We start from the raw sequence: 20,078 nt of genomic DNA, 5'->3' as shown, positions 1-20,078 counted from the left end.
TTATCTTCAGTCTTTCGCTGCTATTTAAGTTCCAGGTAAGCCCTATACCATTTTGTCGTCAGCTATGCGGTTGTTTGCCCCTCCTGCTATGGCGCAAGGTGGCCCTCTCCAGTCGAGGATATCACCCCGTGTCCGCTTGTTGCATCTCACTCCAGGGACTCGGGACACGTTCCCAGTATTGGGTCATTTCTTCTCTCATGTCTGTACATTCAGGATCAGTGTTTTCCAGTTCCTATTTAGACCTAGACTTTTTTCACATGGGTAATCTTTTACAAGTCTGACTGGCCTGTTGGGATTAGTATTCATTCTCACTTGGTGGGCATGACGTTGCTTCCGTTTCTACCCCTGCGGAGGGAAGATGATGATGCAGCCGGTGTCCAGAAAAGGTGCAAGATTGTTTGCCACCACTGATTCTAGGTGTGTTCATGTCTTGACCATCCTGCCGGCCATTCAATTAATTCTTGTGCTCCTGACATGACTGCTTGTCACACCGGTTCTCTGACAATTTGTGCCTTCTTGATATCTATTATTCGTGGTCTTACAGTCAAACAGCCCGTTTGGGGTAGTCTTTTCCGATTGTTTGGCTGAAAATTGTCGGCAGTCTGTTCCCTCCATGGTGTACTTGTGTATGATGACTGGATTGACCTCTGGCCTGTCATCTCTTTCCTCTATTGACATTTAGTTGGTTTCTGTTGGGAGCCCTATGTTTTTAACTCCTTCCTACTCCCAGTCCTGGCCTTGCCAGGGTCTGGATACGCACAGTTGGTGGCTTGTACATTTGCTAGCCCCATAGTCATTTCTCCTTTTTTTTGTCAAGAAGGAGGTTTTGCCGTTTTGGGACTGTATAGTAAGATGACTGGCGTGCCTATCTGACTCTCATCTACTTCTATGACTTATTTCTCTCTGTGGACATATACATGTACGTGGTATGGTAGTGAGTATGTTTTCCAACACTAGAATGGTGTATGCCAGCTAATCTGTTCTCGGACACAAGAGAAGATGTTTTTCTTGGTCTCACTCCTTGTTCAGTGGAGCAGATTATGTTTGGTTATTCAGCTGCTTCTCCGTGTTCCCAAAGTATCCATCAGAGTTGATGCTTTGAAACGTATACACATCTGATTGCTTCAGTCTTTTCGTTTGAACACCCTAAATACATCAGTTTGATGTGCATATCCATCTGCTGCTATCAGTGTAGGACCAGTTGTCTTGGTGGGGTCGTACGTATTGAAAGACACTAATGGAGATTTGAACCAGGTTTCAGCTCTCAAAACACATTCATGGTATATATGTTTTTGAGTTTAGGGTAATGTTTGGACGTCTGGTTTCTCTTAGCAAGCGGATGTTCTAGGCAAGGACATTCTCTTGCATCTCACCAGCTAACATGGTCTGTTGGTAGCAATTTGATCTTAGTTTTAGTTTCCTAGATTGACGAAGTGAACCGTTGAGTTCCTCAGAATTGTACCTCTAGGCCCATTGGTGGTGATCCATTAGGTGGTCTCATTCTCTGCTCACTTTTTCATATGCTGGAACCTTCTAGTATCCCCCATTCCCTATTTCGGATTATCCCCAAACTCTTCTGTCTTAGATAGTATGGTTGCTGATAATGGGCGACACGTATACGGTAAGACAAATTAGATTATTGTGATTGGCCAGGTAAGCTATTTTTTCACGAAATTTGCTGTTCTTTCTTCTACATTGTGCAAACAATTTTAAATGTATACTTAAGTCAATTTCATTTCATTTTTTTTGAAAGTTTAAATGTTACTATGTTTGTGGTTGCAATTTCTATTTCAAGGACAGGAAGACATACTGTATTCGTTGGTTCCCATTCACACAAGTTTTTTGCAATCACCATGGAAACAGGGGAGGTGCAATGGGAAACATATCTAGGTGATCGGATAGAGTCCTCAGCTTGTGTCAGTGTGTGTGGAAATTATGTCGTTGTTGGTAAGTTTAAAGAAGTAGTACTACGAGACAATGATAGTATTTTTCATATTTCCGTGAACGAATCATGATATGGAAATAATGCATGCTTGATTCTGTTATAGGATGTTACGATGGTGCCATTTATGTGATGGAGTGTTTAACAGGAGAAACTTGGTGGAAGTATGAAACTGGAGCAGAGGTGAAAAGCTCACCTGTTGTTGATCCTGAAACATCATTGATATATGTCGGATCACATGACAAACACCTGCATGCTTTGGATATAACGGTAAATATGTATATATATATTAAAATGTTATTGTCCTCAATGTCCGGTACGTATATACATGTACAATGTATATAAATCATAACATTGGAAACACTGGTTTGTAAAGCATAATAAGCGCTTTCATTTTCAATCCTCAGATGCTTTATCTTACAAACCAGTAGTTAAATTTCGCTAATGTTTTCGGGCCTTAATACAGCGGCCTGAAAACGTTAGCGAAATTTAGACTAACTGGTTTTTACCGTGTTGATTCCTTTTATTCAAATTATCGATACATAAAGTAATTTAAAAAATGTATACATATATATATATATGTATATATATTATAGAAAGAAGCGACTCCACATGCAATATAATGAAACTAGTTGGTTTAAAAAGAACCAATTGGGAGATTATAATGATATCCATACTTGAAATCCAAGTAATTAAAGTTTGCATGTACTATTTAGTGACTGTCATTGTTATGGAGTGAAAATGTATATGTTGTTGTCAATTTCTATTATCATCACTGGATGGCTTTACTATTATACAATATCACTTCCGTGTGAAGAATATGAAGTTGAAATTGATGATGATGTCAATGTACATGTATGATGTATGCTTTCTGAATTATGCTCTTAATTAAAACTTGTAGACGAGGACCTGCCAATTTAAGACATATTTGGGAGGTGGTAGTATTTTCTCGTCCCCTTGTGTGAGTTCTTCACTCCACACTGTCTACGTGGGGACTCTCTCTGGTGCTGTTTCTGCTATTGACTCTGTGAGTATCGTGGTTACTAATGGAACATTTACTTAACTTCAAGAGATAAAAACACTGATATGTTTTAGTAGAAATTGCGACTCTTATTGAAACGGCACGTTACAGATGCTATTACTCATGAAATAAATGTGAGTGTAAATTTCAATGTTGCACATTTTATGTCTGAATTGGAATGCATGCCTTGAAAATGGTATTAAGAAGCATTTTTACTCATTTTTTGTTTTTGTATTTTTTAGAGAAATGGAGATATCCTATGGACGTATGGCTGCAAGAAGCCTCTATTTTCTTCCCCTATTACGTCACCAGAGGGCGTTTATATCGGCTGTGTGGATGGATGCTTGTATCATCTCTCCAGAGACGGCAAGCTGGTACGAGTTCAAAACACAAGACAGCATTATCAAACATATTTACAACATGGTTTCTATCATACTTGGTATCTGATTGTATTAACTTGTTAAGAGTTTTGGTAATATTAAAAAATAGTCTTAAGATGTCTAAACAAATAGAAAGAAAGTTATTGTTATGTACAATTTGCAATGTATATGAATTATTGCTCAATCATTTAATGTATTCGAAGATAATGATATTCTCACGAATCCAGGATATGTCTGTGTATGTTCATCAACAATCCAAACTTTTGATCACAGAAAATATTGAGAAAAGATTTTTTCATAATTTCTACATCATATTTAACCAAATAGTTCCAGTGCTGTATAAATGCTGCCTATAAATAATGGTTGACATCATTTGTTCTTTACTTTACAGATTTGGTCGTTCGACACTATGGCTCCAGTATTCTCATCGCCAGTTTCTTATCAACAACGTTGCCCAAAAGATCTGAATTGTATAAATAAATCATCCAATCGTATGGTTATATTTGGATCACATGACCACTGTATTTATTTTCTATCGCACGATGGCAAGTTATTATGGAAGAAGGAGTTGGATTCCCCTGTCTATTCTACTCCATTTTGTTTTGATTTGGTGGTTGGTGAACATGGATCTCAGATTTGTTTTGAAGATAAAAGCAACTTTTCATCTAAAATGGAGTCTGATTCCGTCAAAGTAGATGTCGATGTACCCATCAGACCACAGACAGATGTACACAGCTCATATACAACAAAATCAAACATTTACTCACAGTGGTCCTCGCAGGAAAACTGCCATACTGAATCAGACATTTCTACTGTAGGCGACAATAAAAATGAATGTATAGAGAGTGGCATAGCTAGTGGACAAGATGCTGCAACATATAGCACCAGCAATACAGAGCGTCATTTACCAACAGAAACATTTGTTAATCAGGAAGGTGATATAGCAGGTCAGCTAAAAAATAGCGCAGCACAAGTGAAATCTACATCGCTATTAAAACATACAGATATTGTAAAGCGCCATGGTAACAAGGGGACTGATACTTATGATACTATGTCAAGGCTATCCTTTGGCATGATGCCGTTATGTGTGGTAGCCACAACGGCAGGAACTGTTCATGTGATTGACAGACGTTTGGGACAGGAAGTGGGTGTAGTCAAACTCCCTGGAGAGGTGTTCTCCTCTCCCGTTGTGTGTGGACAAAACATCGTGGTTGGCTGTCGTGATGATTATGTTTACTGTCTAAACATAACCCCTACTTTCTATAATTCTAATATTGCGAAATAATGACAGCACCACTAGTACTGTAACCAAGTACTGAAGTGAGTCTTAGACTATTTTACGGATAAAAAACATTTAAGTGATTGTGACATGACTGATATGATTTACAATAAAAAGCTAGCTATTGAGATATTAGTTAAATATTTTTTAAATAGAATATATATATATATATGATGTTGTCTAGACTCCACAAAATAACCAAATTGTTCTATCATCATCAGGGATGCAAATTAAAATATTCATCGAAGTTAACAAATACCTCAAACTGTGATATTCTAATATATACATACATTTATATATTTTATATACCGTATTCATTTTTGGCATGTACATGTATTACTGTATGTTGTATACATGTCACTAAATGCATTGAAGATATCATACAATAGCGAGTCTTACGATCGTTTTACAGTTATTTTGGTTCAGTTAGGTAGTACTAAAAAGTCTACGTCAGTTTTGTGTCCAAGTAGACGAACATTAATATAGCCAATATACCACGGCCTCCTAAAATACACACACATGTATACTACAGGCATGCATCTCGCACACAGGTGCGGCTGTCCTTTACTTACCATAGAAATGGATAGGACGTTAAACAATACAAAACTCACGTTTATCCTGGGGGTTTGCCCTAGCCTTGCATTACGGTTATAGCTACATTCTTTAAATATACACGTGTTTCCTCCAAAATTAATCTGGGCCAAATTGTCTAAGGATGATTGAATTAAAGGAAGAGTGGATCTTGCTCTCTTTATTTCAACGTTTATTTTGGCCGAATTTGAGTTTCCTAAATCCCTTCTAGAAAGACGAACCATTTGTATTTGATTAAAATGTGCTATCCACCTGCTAGTTTCTTCAAGTTTCTTGTACATTCATTATTATGAAACAAGGCTAGTAACATGATTAGTGTATGTTGTTTTTGATAAAAAATATACTAAATGGTGAAAAAGACGACTATTATTACTATATGCCTATATAAGGCACATTGTTTAATGATTGAACTGTGATAGTATTATAAATATATACCTTTATTTAGCATTAAACTGACTGATTAACTACGTATATATTAGTACGTGGCATGTTTAGTTATACTACTATGTTTATGAGGAACTGGAATTCCTAAGTTCCTGTTAGAGGTCATTTCATACAGTTTTGAAAATGCTCAGTACATAATCCATTTTGGAAGCTGGCTGTTATTACATAATGTTTATAATTTGTTAATCTTCATCTTTATCTTAAAGCAACACTAACACTGAAAACATTAAATCGTCTTTGTGTTCTGTACAACCAATATCTGGATCAGAAAGGTTAGGAATGCATTGGGGATATACTAGTAAATGTCTCTGTATCTACACATTTTTAAATAGGAACGTTCTGATTTTGTGTCTTAAAAGGTTGCTAGTAATACGCATCCAGCAAGCATCTGTTAGGATCAAGTACCTAAATTGGACCATACCGTCGTCATTACTTACTACAATTTGTTTATTAACCATGAGCTGTACAGCTCATCAGTAGAAACATGTATAACAATTCATACACTGTTCAGTTGGCGGGCACTGCATGATAGCAGTGTAGAGCACACAAAATAAATGATGTAGAGATACATTAAATCATACTTTTTCGTAGTTGTGTAGCATCATATATGTATTTACTCAACATTGATAAATCTTTGAAATTAGTTGTACATAGTAATTGGGTCAACTTGAATACAGATGAGTTTTTCCAGTAGTACTTTTTAATACATCTTGAACTTAGTGTTTGAAAAAATGGCAAATTAGCAGAAAGTGATACTCGTCTTCTATGTCGCAAGAGTTACAAAATCTACACCGACGTTCATTTCTTGCAATATTTCGATAATGTCCTAGATCATTTATATATTTATTTCAAGCATAATTTGGGTCATGGTTTTGCTGTCCTTGGAGTTTGTGTCTTAAAAGGCTGTATCTGAGATGTACAAGATGCACATATTTTAACATGAACCTAGTATAAACCCAAATTATGAATTCGAGTATTTTAGATGTGAAATGAAGTATTTGTTCCATGTTCTATGTCTATATGTGATCGTTTATAATTTACTTTTGTCTTGATGAAGGAACAGCTAGCCTCAAACACTCAACAATTTACTTGTCTGTACTGCCGTTATTACTTCATGACCGTGCAATTATCTATTTCTAGTAATACGCATCCAGCGAACATCTGTTAGTATCAAGTACCTTAATCGGACTATACCGTCATTACTAGAGCTACTGTATATATAAGCCTAATTTGGATCATGATTTACTAGTGAACATTTCATCACGGAAATAACTGCGTCAATCGTCAGAGATGGATGACTAAAATGTTAATAAAAAGATAAGATTTTTTCAATTTCCTTATTCCAGGGAGTGGTCACTGTGGTCGCATACGGCGACTTAATTTGGGATCTTATTATTTTCTCTTCTTCCAAAACAACTATCTTCTTACTAATGTCTCGTTTGACACTGCCTCACTGTTTTGACAGGCCTAATCAAAAGTAGGTCACTTTATATACATGTATCTAAATATAGAATAAACTGTACACCTACCCAGACCGGAAATCCCGGAAATCCCGGAAATCCTAGTGTCGTGTTTGGGTGACCGTTACATTGTAGATTTAGATTTAGCATGAGTTTTATAGATTATGGATAGGTACACACAGAAATTTCATCGGATATATCTGGTCTATTTAGGTCTTTAGATTGGCACATATATGTGCTTTATTAGAGGAAGAAATGCAAGAGAACGAAATGCGTCGTTGACGTGGGATGTCTATACTGATATAAGGTGAATACACTTTCCTCAAAATAATAAGTAACCTACTGTATTTTTAAGACGATATGCCTTGATTTTCAGTTTAATCTGACGTGAGAAGTATCTGTGTAGGTGTTATCATGAAACAATGTTTACTGTCGTGTATTGTTTAAAATGAAAGTAATAAGGGAAATAACTCTATATAAATATATAGTTTTAATTCTACTTGACAAGACCAGCGTTTTAACACGTGTATGTTTACTCAAATAATATTAGAGGTTAACACGACAGGAAACGTTTGACAGGCTGTCGTAATATCCACCAATATAATCAAGTGGAATAAGACCTCATATACGTATAGGAGGAGTGTATGTTATACTATTTACAGTTGTGTTTTTCTTGCGTTAGGTCATATAGTAACTACTACAATAAATGCGTATTACAAATTAACTGCCCTTTAAAAGTTCTAGAGTAGCTTTCCTTGATGTTGATTTAGTATATTGAAAATATTCTTATTTGTTATTGAAATAACAATACATACATGTATGTTACTTTCAATTGCTTAAGACACATAAAGCATACATTAACCATGCATGCACAGTGTAATAATGTAAATTAATACATGCAATAAGAGCTGTATAAATGAATGTATTAATTCACCTACCTATACCTGAATATGGATACCAAGGTGTATTTTGCTTGGTCCTCTTGGTGTTTCAGATGTACAGTACTAATAGGCCAGACCGAAATGTCATTACTACAAAACCAGAGGCATGATAATGGATAAACAAGGAAACTAATAGATTAGACGACAAAGAGAATGTTGCAGTGGTTGTAGCTGACCAATTTGTGGTTTGTTTGGTATATCTGATAGAAGTGCACAGCCGACAGTGGATTAGTGTAAGCGTATTCTGTTTGATAAGCCTATACACATCATGGCGGTAGATTTTATATAATTGTTACTAAGTACAAATTGTCGTATTAATTGTTTCTACAAAAGATTAGTTTAGGGGTATCAATAACGTGTACATTAACGATTTCACATAGTATTCGCTTATCTTCTGTTTTATTTATTTTTTATTTATTGTTTTATTATTTTTATTTATTTATTTTCAAATATTTAAACAAGACCTGTCATGCATCAAACATACATAGACATACAAATACTTACATCATACTTACAAATAACAAAAACAGACAAAAACAAACATACTCGGTTAAAAACGTTGACTATGTAGTCCTAGGTCAGTCAATTTTTAGTTTGATATATATCGAGGTGTTGGAAAATTTACTTTCTTTAGCAGACATTTTAGTAAGTATCAAGCAAAAAGGTTAGTAGAGGGGTATTTTTTTTTATAGATGAATAGATGTATTTGCATTTAGATAATGTAAGAATTGCAACTTCAAGTGTTTAGCTGTACGTTATCTTTATCTTCGCATTTCAAAATATGGATTGTATGCACTTTTATTTCATATTTATGATTTTATAGACTATTAGAATTAAGATTTCTGTGATTTATTTTATATTGAAGCCATTATAATTTGGAGTTTGTGGTATTGAAAGGAGATGCATATATTTTTGTTGTTTATGATTATTTTTCATTTATATTGAATGACTGATTCTTTTTTTCACAGTGGTATTGAGTTCATTCCTTCTTAATAATCTATATATTTCTTCAGCACCTTTTTTGTTTATTAAAATTGATTTTAGATCCATAGGTATACTTGGTAAAACATTTTGTTCTGAATCAAATAGTTCCTATTTGATGATTTCAAATATATTGATTAGCAGCATTTTTTAAGACTTTCTTAATTGGAGAAATTAGTATGGGTATTGATTAGTATGGGTATTGTATTCGCTTATCATTGTTAGTAAGGTAATGTTTATTAATAATAAAATAAAATTTAAAAATTCCAGATTAATCATGGGCAACAAACCAAAGTTGGTGGTTGCCATTAAGGTTGGGAATAGTTACTCTGGATATGCCTACTCCTTCCATGATGATTTTACACAAAATCCTTTAAAAATTGGAACGTGTTCCTGGCACTCGTCAGGCAGATACACTACACTGAAGACCTCCAGTGCCATTCTCTGCCAGCCAGACGGAACGTTTCACTCATTCGGTTACTCGGCAGAGGACCATTACAGCAGTCTCGGTGGAGAAGCAGATCAGTGGTTCTTCTTCAAAACCTTTCCTGTATACCAGGTAATTCAACAAGTGTATAAAAATCAGTCTTATAAGACTATATAAATCTAAGTGTCTATAGAGCCATTCGCTTTCCCAGTAGCCTTTCCTCGTTGAACGTTATTCCTAGATGATCGAGGTGGCCATTCCTATGATAAGACGAGACATTTACAGTCTCGGCGTAGTTTCTTGTGATCTAGCTCTTTCCACTTATTTGATCGACCGAATGCTAAATTTCAAATTTCAATTGACTGTCGCGTTCGAGTGAATTCTTATGGATAAATGCACTGTTTCAGAACATGCACACATTTATGATATTCATTATCCATATCACATAAAGAATTAAATCAGCAGACAAAAGTCGATATAGCTGAATGTTGGATAATACTTGATATCATTACCATTCCCCATTTTCATCTAAGATTAGTCATAGTATTTATAAGCGTATGGAAGGATAGAGTTTGTGCTCTTAGAAACGTTATTCATAAGGTTTGCATTTTAAAATATTTACATTTTCACTTCGCTCCGCCTCAATGAAGCTAGTAAACTCGGAGTACTTCATTTCCCGTTGAAGATTTTGGGTCGCGTGCTTCTATTCTGAGAGACGAATCACTTTCTTGCCGGCGTGTGAATACATTCAATGGGTTTACAATGGTGATCGAGTTCTGTACCGCCTCAAACTTGAATGCACTTTCATTTTGTGAATTGTGTAACATTGTTATCAACGTATATAAACACAAGTGGAAGAGCCGCTTTATGTGGAAAAAAAAATGCCAGTATAATGCAGACAGTTTAGAAATCAGGATCTGACAGAACACTGACACTCCCGATAGCACCGAGCTCATGACCTACGTAGCGCAGTAGGTCTAACGTTAGCTGTATCTCGAATGCCATGCTTGGTACCATTTTAGTGGTCACAGAAAATAAACCTTAGTTTTAACACTATCTAATAACAACACAAAACAGACTGGTAGCAGCAATATGCTATATCGAGCATAGGGACACATTATTATCGTAATTTGACTCATAATGATTATAAATCTAAACATATGGAGGGCACAAGTTTCCGGCTGTCGAATACCGCCAATTTTCAAATCAATGTTTCCCTACTTACTATTATCAGACTTTACATCCCAAAACGCCAGTGCGACAAGGAAATCCAATATTTCATGAACACCATATACATCATCAGCTAACCTGCGACTAAAATCCACATTGTTACACTTTTTCTCGAGCTCTGAATATCCCGGCTTTTAGACTGCATCACATACGATCGCAGGGGTTCGGCGTTAAATTTTGAGGAACATATGACACCTATAAATAATCGCAAGACTAAAAATCCAACATTCATTCAAATTATTAACCTTACAAAATCTAGTTTTTCAAGACTTTAGAGAGTACATGAACACTCACGGTTTTTTAATGTTGTGATATTCCACTGTTGTGGTTACGTTAACATTGTGCTCAGTTTTTTAACCGAGTCCCTGTGTCTCGAGTGACCAAATCACCCACATACTATACTGTCAACACTGCACTTTAAATTCGTATTTATATGGGTAAATATAAGTTTTTATTATGCAATATTATAAATATTTGTTATAAATGAATATTTTACCTTGAACATATCGTATTTATGTATATCAACATCTTTATAATGAAAACGTGTATGGGACTATATTTTGTGTTGCCTTGGCGACGAGAATAGCTGACTGCCTGCTGTTCCACTACTGTACACACATGTACGATAAGTATAACAATGTTACAAAGTGACGAACTTACGTCATTCCATTGCGACCGTAAATATAAGGATTGATTGTCAATTTTGTTGCTTGCATGGACTGATGAAGGGAAGTGAACCTCGTGCAAATGGTACATGAACTGCTTCGCAGTTCACTTCATTTGCACGAGGTTCACTTCCCTTCATCAGTCCATGCAAGCAACAAAATTGACAATCAATCCTTAAATGGAAAATAATTGAAAAGAAAGAGAAGAAAAAGTAATTAACGTTTTCTTAGTCACATGTAATTCGACAATTGCCATTGTCTCGTTTATAAAAGCGTAGTTCGACCAGACTTTTTGTTAATGTGTACAGATGCTCGATGAAAGTAGTACTATGACTGACATCACGGGACAGAAGGGCCTTCTTGCCTTGGATCTGTTTGGTATGGCGATGCGATACTTACGTGAAAACCTCGTCGACAAACTGCACGCCCGGCTGTATACACTAGCTGACACGGATATAAGCTGGACCATTGTGACACACCACTCGAAAAACGAAGCTTTCATCACGAAAGCTGCAGCAGAGGTAAACCGTCTAAAAATATTATCCCCTTCTCTTATAACATTACTAAAAAAGAGACTAATATATTTTTTCTATAAATACTAAGCGGTAACACAATCCGTATCTTTCTGATGCTTTTATCGGCGTTTTAAAGTCAGATATGGGCCGATAAATCATCAAAAACCTTGAAATTAAGTATATCTACATTTCTCAAGGTAAACATCTTAAATGAGGGGCCGCGGTGGCCGAGTGGTTAAGGTGTCCCGACACTTTATCACTAGCCCTCCATCTCTGGGTTGCGAGTTCGAAACCTACGTGGAGCAGTTGTCAGGTACTGACTGTAGGCCGGTGGTTTTTCCCCGGGTACTCCGGCCTTCCTCCACCTCCAAAACCTGGCACGTCCTTAAATGACCCTGGCTGTTAATAGGACATTAAACAAAAACAAACCAAACAAACCAAAAATCTTAAATGAAAATGACCCCATAACAAAAACATGAAACTAGGTTGAACATTGGCCTTATGAAACGTATATAAAGTGATATATTTGTGACTAAAGAATCTATTTCAACTTTTTATCGACTCATGTTCACCTAATTATCAAATTATATACGTATAGGCTGGCATGACTGAGAATGTCACAGTTCTCACAAAGATTAATGCGGCCTTGACATACCTGAAGTGTTCATCAATGTTTAGGGGTCGAGCTTTTAGACCAGGCGCAAAGTTCCTTGTCTTGGATGCCTCATGTAAGTATTATTATCTACTGTTGATAAAAAGTTAAGGGGATCTTAATTCAAACTCGCTTTTACAAATACACGCAAATCCTTAATCCGTGCGCAATACCACATATACCCCATAAAGAATTATTCACGTTGGAGTACATACATGGAAGCAAATAATGTGAAACCTACACACAAAACTTTTTCCATGCCATCTTTTTACTAATGCAAACGTTAACTAAACGCCTTTTTGGTATAATATTCGATTAATCTTCAGGGGGAAAAAACATGTTGTTTAATGCAAAAGGCAAGGGTTCAGTACAGTGATATCAATTCTTGACAATAGTACAGTTAGTTTGTCAGAACAGACATGATTTAACAACGATATATAGTGCACTTCAGCAGTAACATTGACTATACAGTGGTATGAACACTGAAAGTGTGATATTTTGTAATTTGTTATGGTTTTCGCTACCAGGTACGTTAGTTGAACTAGTCACATGTCACGAAGGAAGTGAAAAGTTGAGTGAAACAAACCGAATTACAGTGACCGGAGGTGGTAACATATTGAACAATGGAATCAAGAGTCTTATTGAAACTGTTCTTGGTGTGGATGATTTATCAGAACATGACGACATTACATCACTCATGAAGGAGATCGAGTACAAGAAGAACAAAATCAAACCTGGTTCCAGAGAAACGCTCGTCCTGCAACTTCCCAGTAGGTATAAGGATGCAAAGCCAGCCAACAAGAGGATCGCGGGGAAGACGATTCCGGGTGTATTGGACGACGCTGATTTTGACGGCAAGGTCAAACTTAAGGATGGCAAAGTTCACATAGAATTTGAGGTCATTGAAGGAATGTTCCTGGCATGCGCCCGAGAAGTCATAAGCTCTTTACGAGACTTCACACGAAGCTCAGTGTTGAAAGAAGTGAACTCAATCGTTATGATTGGAGGATATTCCTCCTCACTGTTCTTACAGAATGAAGTCCGTCGGGCCTTTCCAGAGATCAGAGTTCATACAATGTTTGAATCGAGTATAGCAGATCTAAAAGGGGCTGTTATATTTGGCCACTCCAAGGGTGTTCTAAACATTAGTAAGTGAACCTTTCTATACTGCTAATCATACCCGTGAATCATTTATATAAAAAAACAAAAAAACGCCACCATTACAATTATGACTATTAACATTCATTGAAGTAAAAACTACTTATTGTCTTGCCTTGGTCATCCCCTGAAATAATGTTTAGATATGCTAGTTACCCTCTCAACTAATCTTTTCAGTCCGCTAGAAATAACGTCAGCATCAACTTTGAATCAACAACATTTCAAACTGAAGTAAATTGATGTGAAAATTTAGAATTTCCGTCATTGCTGTGTAAAAGAAAGATTTTGAAATTGAAAACATAATAAAAAAAAATCAATCATACATGTATATATACATTCAATTAAAGTTAAAATATTCCTAGCTATTCCAAAGGTCTTAGGGCTGATGGAGAATTGTACAAGTAGTTAATGCAAAAATAGGAATCGCTATCTTAATTAAAGGAGGAATCCAACAACAAATATATTTTTACGTGTTTTTTCCCGTAGACACTAGATTTAAGCTATATCATTGATGATTTGGAGGTGATCACATTGTTATGCCATTTCTGCATTATGTAAATGGTATGCATTAATCCTTTTTTCAGACGTTTCAGCGCGATTCAGTGGAGAAAAAATTCAGCACTACATAAAGACCCTTCAGGACCGGACGGAAAAGGCGCGAAATATCCGGATAATCATAGTAGGCCAAGAAGGCGTTGGAAAAAGTACGTTATGTTATCGGTTATTAGATGAGGATGATGAAGTCATTAACAATATATCCAGTACTGACGGCGTTGATATATTTATACAACGGTTCCTCATCGATATGGTGACGAAGAAGCGAGTAAAACTTGAATCTAACAAAGAAACACAAAATGTGAAAACAAGGATTCAACAAGTGCTGCGCTCACACAAAATGGCTGACAATGCAGATGGTTTCAACACTGGCGAAGTTCAGGAGACAGTACCAGGTATTGTAGACCATCATATTACAAAAAGTATCGCCATAATAAGGTGCTGCTTTAATGTCTTACTTGAATATTCAATAAAGTGATAATTATTTGTTTCAGTATCTGATAACATTCTTGTCCATTGATAAAACATGTTTTTATGTTGTTTTTTTTTTAATTATTTTTCGATTGCGCGTTGATGTCGTGCAATTGTAAACAAACGCAGACGTTTTTTAATGCAAGCACCGCGAAGTAATGTAATAATATGAATCGTTTACATGTATTCATGTGAACTTACCGGTATCTTGACCGAGTGCGATATCAGGGCAGTGTCAGTTTACTTTTAAGTATTTGATGGATAGTTTTGCATGCTTTTTGCTTTGCACGCTGTCATTCTTACAATACACATGTCATTGGTTTATTTTGCCGAATGCGTTCAGAATGAAAATGCATTTTATTTCTCAAAGAACAAGAAAATGCTGTCAGCACTAAACAAACGGTACCAAAACCGAAAGTACTCCCGAAGACGTCAGCACCACTACCGACGACAAAATCGCCTGTGTCGACTGCGGATACGACGGGAAAGGACACTTTGCTTGAAACAATTGGGTCTAACGGAGATAGACAGGAACACTGGGCGAATGATCTTGGGAGACTGATTGATGTGGCGGACAGTGAGGATGGTCCGAATGCTGACCAGGCCTATTTATCCTTGTGGGACTTTGGCGGAGAAGAACCTTACTACAATACACATCACATCTTCCTGAGTAGTGACGCCATATTCCTAGTGGTTTATAACCTTAAAGAATGCATTGAGGGAACAGAAAAGATAGTCGATGCCGCAACTAGTACGTTGTAAAATTTGAAAAAATTCTAAAATTAAATTAAGTGATGATTCAATCAGCAAATAGATCATAGATCATGATCATTATTATTGATTAGTGGGTTAATTTCGATTTTTTTTTTTTTTTTTTTTATTTTTTTTTTTAGATACTTACCACGTATAACATTTACATCAATTTGACAAAGTCAAATAGGCGTTGGTAATAAACCTATTGTATATGCCATTCCTAATGCTTGATATCTTAACATAAATTAAAGTAACGTCGTTATCCTGCTTGAACACTTTTGTTTCGTGTTAATCCTTACGTAGGATGTCGTTTTTACCATTTTCCCTTCTTATACCCGTATATTGATGATAAGCAATTTTAGATTATGTTCGTTTTTATCCCTTTTATAGGAAGAATTAAATACTGGATTCGTTCTGCTGTCAATTATGCGGAGAAGAAATGTAATGATAGATGCCCCCTTGCAACTCCGCCAATTATCCTGGTCGGCACCCATTTGGATCAACTGTCCGGAACGGTACGTAGAAACCAACGTCAAATGGGTGAAGTTCTCGAAGCAACAATCCGCCTTTTTTTTATCAAACTCGTTCAAGACTAGAACATAGATACTGTCGCAAAAGCGAATTGTGGTTGATTGTAAGACTTGCATACTCTGAAATACTTGGTTACTTTTAGACTTGATTAAATGTTTGATGTTGCCTTCGGAATCACGCCTTAATAATGAAGTGAATATTTCGACATTCATCACTATTTAATACAACATATTTCAACATATAAGACAATTCCAATCAAAAATCATCACAATGATAAGAATAGCATGTCTGCTATCTCGTTTGAATGTACATCCGTCGACAATAGCACTGTCATCACGTGATATAATAAATGTTTTGGTGTTAAAACACAAATAGCAAAATAGGTTATTGATTCGTAGATATTAACTAAAAAATGACGATATACTTAAGTTTTGAAATACATGTACTATACCCGGATCATTTCCCATGAAATAGAGATGTTCTTATTCCAGTGCTTACCATTTTAATCATTATTATAATCAATATCACATTCGCTTATATCACAATATCATTTTCTTAAATTAGAATGAAGAAGTCGAACGAAAGCTTGACACATTTGAAGAGAAATTATGTGGAATGGCAGATTTTCAGGCAATGAAAGATCATATATATGGCTTCCTTGAAGTCAACAATGACGTTAGGAACCACCCAGGAATCGGACAATTATGGAACGCCATCATAGAAGTGGCTCCATCGCAATCTCAGTGGGAGAAGGAACTACCTGCCAGGTGGCTTACTCTGGAGAGGGAAATGATGCGACGGAAGGAAACTGGGGAAAAGGTGATGTCGTTTGAGGATGTTATCTCTCTTAGTAGAACATGTGAAGTCGAAATCAACGACGAAACGGATATACACATGTTCTTAAAGTAAGTACGTTGATGACAATATGTCTTGCTAGTTTATAGCATATATCTGATGAAGGTAAAATAGAATACCACAAAATGTTGAAATATGCATCTATGATTTTGCTGTATACGTTCCTTTATTTTCTTACAGGTACCTCCACTACACTGGCAGCATTTTGTATTTCGGAGAAGAAACAGAAAACCTTGGTTCTATTTTAGCAAAAACTGTCATCCTCGATCCGCAATGGATATCTCTGGCATTTAGAAAGATAATCACTGTACCAAAATTTGTTAGTCGGAAAGGCAAACGAGCAGTTTTTTTGTGGAAAATCTACCACCAATCTGCCATCTTAGATATGGAATACCTGCAGATTGCCTGGAATCAGGATGAGAAAATGCTTTTTTGGAAATACAAGGCAGTCATTCTAGCTTTCATGGAGCGACTAGGATTGATCGCTAGACCAAAACAAGAGGAGCAAAGTGTTGACTTTGTGCAACTTGGAGCAGGACTCGACGAGTCTGACGAAGCAAAACCCGAAGAAACCTATCTTGTCCCGTCATTGTTGTCAGGTCAATTTATGACTTTTCCACAAATAATGACAGACAGGTATGCAGTAAAAACAAGAACCCTATGTCTCGTCTTCTTAAACAGATGTGTACCATTCCCGGTATTTGACAAACTTCTGGCTGCATGCATCGAGAAGTTCAAGGTTCTTAAAACAGAAGAGGAAATATGGTTGAGGAGAGGATTCGGGATTTTCGGTATCGACAGGGTTTGGTCTGTAGTCATCTGCTGTAGCAACAATATCATCAAGATAACATTATACAAGCAGTCCCCCATCCCAAAGATCGAACCTGGTGCTGGACTCAGAGTGAGGATGTTTGTTGAAGGAGCACTCAGGAACATCATGGAGTTGTACGCTCACAGAGATCTCAAATTTACCTACCATTTACATTGCAAACCAATGGTAACTTGTGGAGAGGTGACTGTTCCGAAAATGGAACTAGAGCACCGCAAGCTTCTACCCTGCTGTTCTTCATGCAAGAACGATAAACATTTCATCAATAGACGCGAACTTCAGCCATGGTTCTTAGAAGAGAGACCACCGGTATGTAACTTATGTAATTTTTTCGTCCTTACTTAGATGTGAATAATTTTCGTAATTGATTAAATCAATTCCATTAGTATAATTCTAAATGACAGTATCTTCTTTTTCCAGATACAAGATGAATACGAGGAAGGTAAGACGAGTGCATTACAGTGATCCATAAGCGTCATTTTGATCATATCTCCAGAAAAGATTATAAATCGCTCGCTTATTCCCTCATGTGCCTCTCGTATGTCTAGTAGCTGCGAGTTTTGACTTCGCGCTTTCCGCGAAATACACAGTACCATCTATCTGAAATCGAGGGGTCAACATGAAAGATTAATATATTATTTAGCCATATTATATAATTTTAGTCCTAAGTTGTGATATTTGCTCCAATTACTATTTACAGAATACGACCTGACATCCGAGGTACTTGATCGATGTCCAACTGAAGTGGAAATGCTGGGGTTGTCCAAAATGTTAGGTACAGAATATTTGGAATTTTTCATTCGGCTAGGACTGGAAAGTACGGCAATATCCTTAGTGAATATTGAATATCCGGCAGAATCGGTAACCACAAGATTTCTTCACATGTTTTCTAAATGGAAGAAGGCAGAAGGCAGCAAGGCTACGATCAGGAGAATCATGGATGCTATGAAAACATGTGGACTTAATACCAGTGAAGTGGTTAGTAGGGGAGTGTTCGATATGGCGATATAGGAATTCTGATGAAAGAATCAGATGTGAGAAGGTATATGTGCATCAGATTTGCAATATTCAACCAATTTAATCCATGTAACTTGTTATATTGAACATTGTGCCAAAATGCATCCATAATGTTCCTGACAATGATGTGAAACATGCTTTTCTGAGAGCCCTAGTGGGAACTTTATGATGTTTTATCATATTGTACAAAACACTGTCCTCTCGAGTCTATATCTCATCACAGTTACGCACATTTGTTTAAATCTTTAAATTTCATTTACTTTAATCATGCACCTCTTAAAACAGATGACCTCTTCAACGCCTCAATATTTGATTTTGGATATAAATGTAGCATGAATGAGATTTTATAATCAATCTATATTGCATATATATGTTTAGTTTATGCTGTGCGTCAAAATCACACGATTAATATCGTTATCAATACACTGTCATTCCGCTATCAAAAACCAAATCATGCAGGCAATTTTAAAACTGTGCAGCTATTTTTAATTTAGCTAATCAGCTATTATTTGTTTACTAATAGCAAAATTATATCACTTAGTGTAAGAGTGTGCATAACCGCATCTCCAGCAAATATTTTCTACTAACGAACGTAACGATGACAATAATGGAAATATCTTCCTTATACTGTTGTGATGTCATTTTAATCATTAGTCGCCATGGTATCCACAAAACATGACTACGTACTTGTACGATTTTATTTGTATATTTTGGCACACATCAAAAGTACTAGACAGTGTAAATTTGCAACGTATGTAACTGTCGCCCTAACATCCAAATGGCGTAGATGCGTTCATGTCTCTTATTTAATTACATCCATGCGTCATTGGTTTAACTTGCACCTTTATGATGTCAATTAGCCTTAAAATTTCAACAGAGGTTTTGTATGAGTTCAATCGTTTACGAAGATGTTAAACCGATATCTTCAATGCTGGAATTTATATCATTATTATAGTTTTACTCTTTATATAAAAGCTAGATATTGAACTATAATATGCATTGATCTTGCTAGTCAAGATTATTAAGACAAATATATTTTTTTGATTGTGTAGTATATCATGTCTCACTTTGTTGGTAAAATTACTGATATTTAGATTGTTATTCTTAACAAATGTTTCAAATTAGATTACCATTTATAGTTACATTTTAATAACGGTAATCTGATCAACACAATTTGTAATGTTTTTGTAATCTTTGTTATTTTTGACTGAATGATGTATATGTGGTCAATGATATAAATGTAAGCGCAATGGATCCCGAAAGTGTGGCAGTTCGATTATGAATCTCTTTGAATGATAATGTATTTTATAAAATACTTAATTCGACACATGTTCATGAAACCAAAATAAATTTTAGGTTTTAAAATCATATGTGCAATTTC

General features: G+C 35.9%; 2 protein-coding genes and 1 long non-coding RNA gene across 3 annotated transcripts in view; 2 read left to right on the top strand and 1 right to left on the bottom strand.

Moving 5' to 3' along the window:
* LOC117328920 (beta-alanine-activating enzyme-like) overlaps positions 1–5,546 on the top strand; it is an 18,683-nt gene extending 13,137 nt beyond the window's left edge. Inside the window, exons 12-16 of the mRNA XM_033886535.1 lie at positions 1,796–1,947; positions 2,049–2,212; positions 2,844–2,969; positions 3,206–3,337; positions 3,735–5,546. Of these exons, the coding sequence (XP_033742426.1) occupies positions 1,796–1,947; positions 2,049–2,212; positions 2,844–2,969; positions 3,206–3,337; positions 3,735–4,628 (1,468 nt within the window). The 3' untranslated portion in view covers positions 4,629–5,546. The remainder of the gene's footprint in view (positions 1–1,795; positions 1,948–2,048; positions 2,213–2,843; positions 2,970–3,205; positions 3,338–3,734) is intronic.
* LOC117328924 overlaps positions 1–8,192 on the bottom strand; it is a 14,139-nt gene extending 5,947 nt beyond the window's left edge. The window contains exon 1 of the long non-coding RNA XR_004533080.1: positions 8,056–8,192. This is a non-coding gene — a long non-coding RNA (uncharacterized LOC117328924). The remainder of the gene's footprint in view (positions 1–8,055) is intronic.
* Positions 8,183–20,078, top strand: LOC117328921. The gene is made up of 12 exons (XM_033886536.1): positions 8,183–8,291; positions 9,310–9,598; positions 11,670–11,882; positions 12,475–12,604; positions 13,056–13,676; positions 14,271–14,636; positions 15,083–15,463; positions 15,856–15,980; positions 16,561–16,901; positions 17,032–17,989; positions 18,101–18,122; positions 18,381–20,078. Exons 2-12 carry the CDS (start codon positions 9,317–9,319, stop codon positions 18,689–18,691), a joined length of 3,750 nt encoding a protein of 1,249 aa, XP_033742427.1. The 5' UTR covers positions 8,183–8,291; positions 9,310–9,316; the 3' UTR covers positions 18,692–20,078.

Source organism: Pecten maximus, chromosome 6 (genome assembly GCF_902652985.1).
Source record: "Pecten maximus chromosome 6, xPecMax1.1, whole genome shotgun sequence".
Classification (NCBI taxonomy): Eukaryota; Metazoa; Mollusca; class Bivalvia; order Pectinida; family Pectinidae; genus Pecten; species Pecten maximus.
The sequence above is the reverse complement of the archived record's forward strand: the minus strand, read 5'-3'. Positions and strand labels throughout refer to the sequence as shown.

Coding starts and splice junctions, on each gene's coding strand:
- LOC117328921 (XM_033886536.1), top strand. CDS start 9,317: ATGGGCAACAAACCAAAGTTGGTGGTTGCCATTAAGGTTGGGAATAGT. Junction 9,599..11,669: donor AAACCTTTCCTGTATACCAG/GTAATTCAACAA, acceptor TAATGTGTACAG/ATGCTCGATGAAAGTAGTAC. Junction 14,637..15,082: donor AGTTCAGGAGACAGTACCAG/GTATTGTAGACC, acceptor TATTTCTCAAAG/AACAAGAAAATGCTGTCAGC.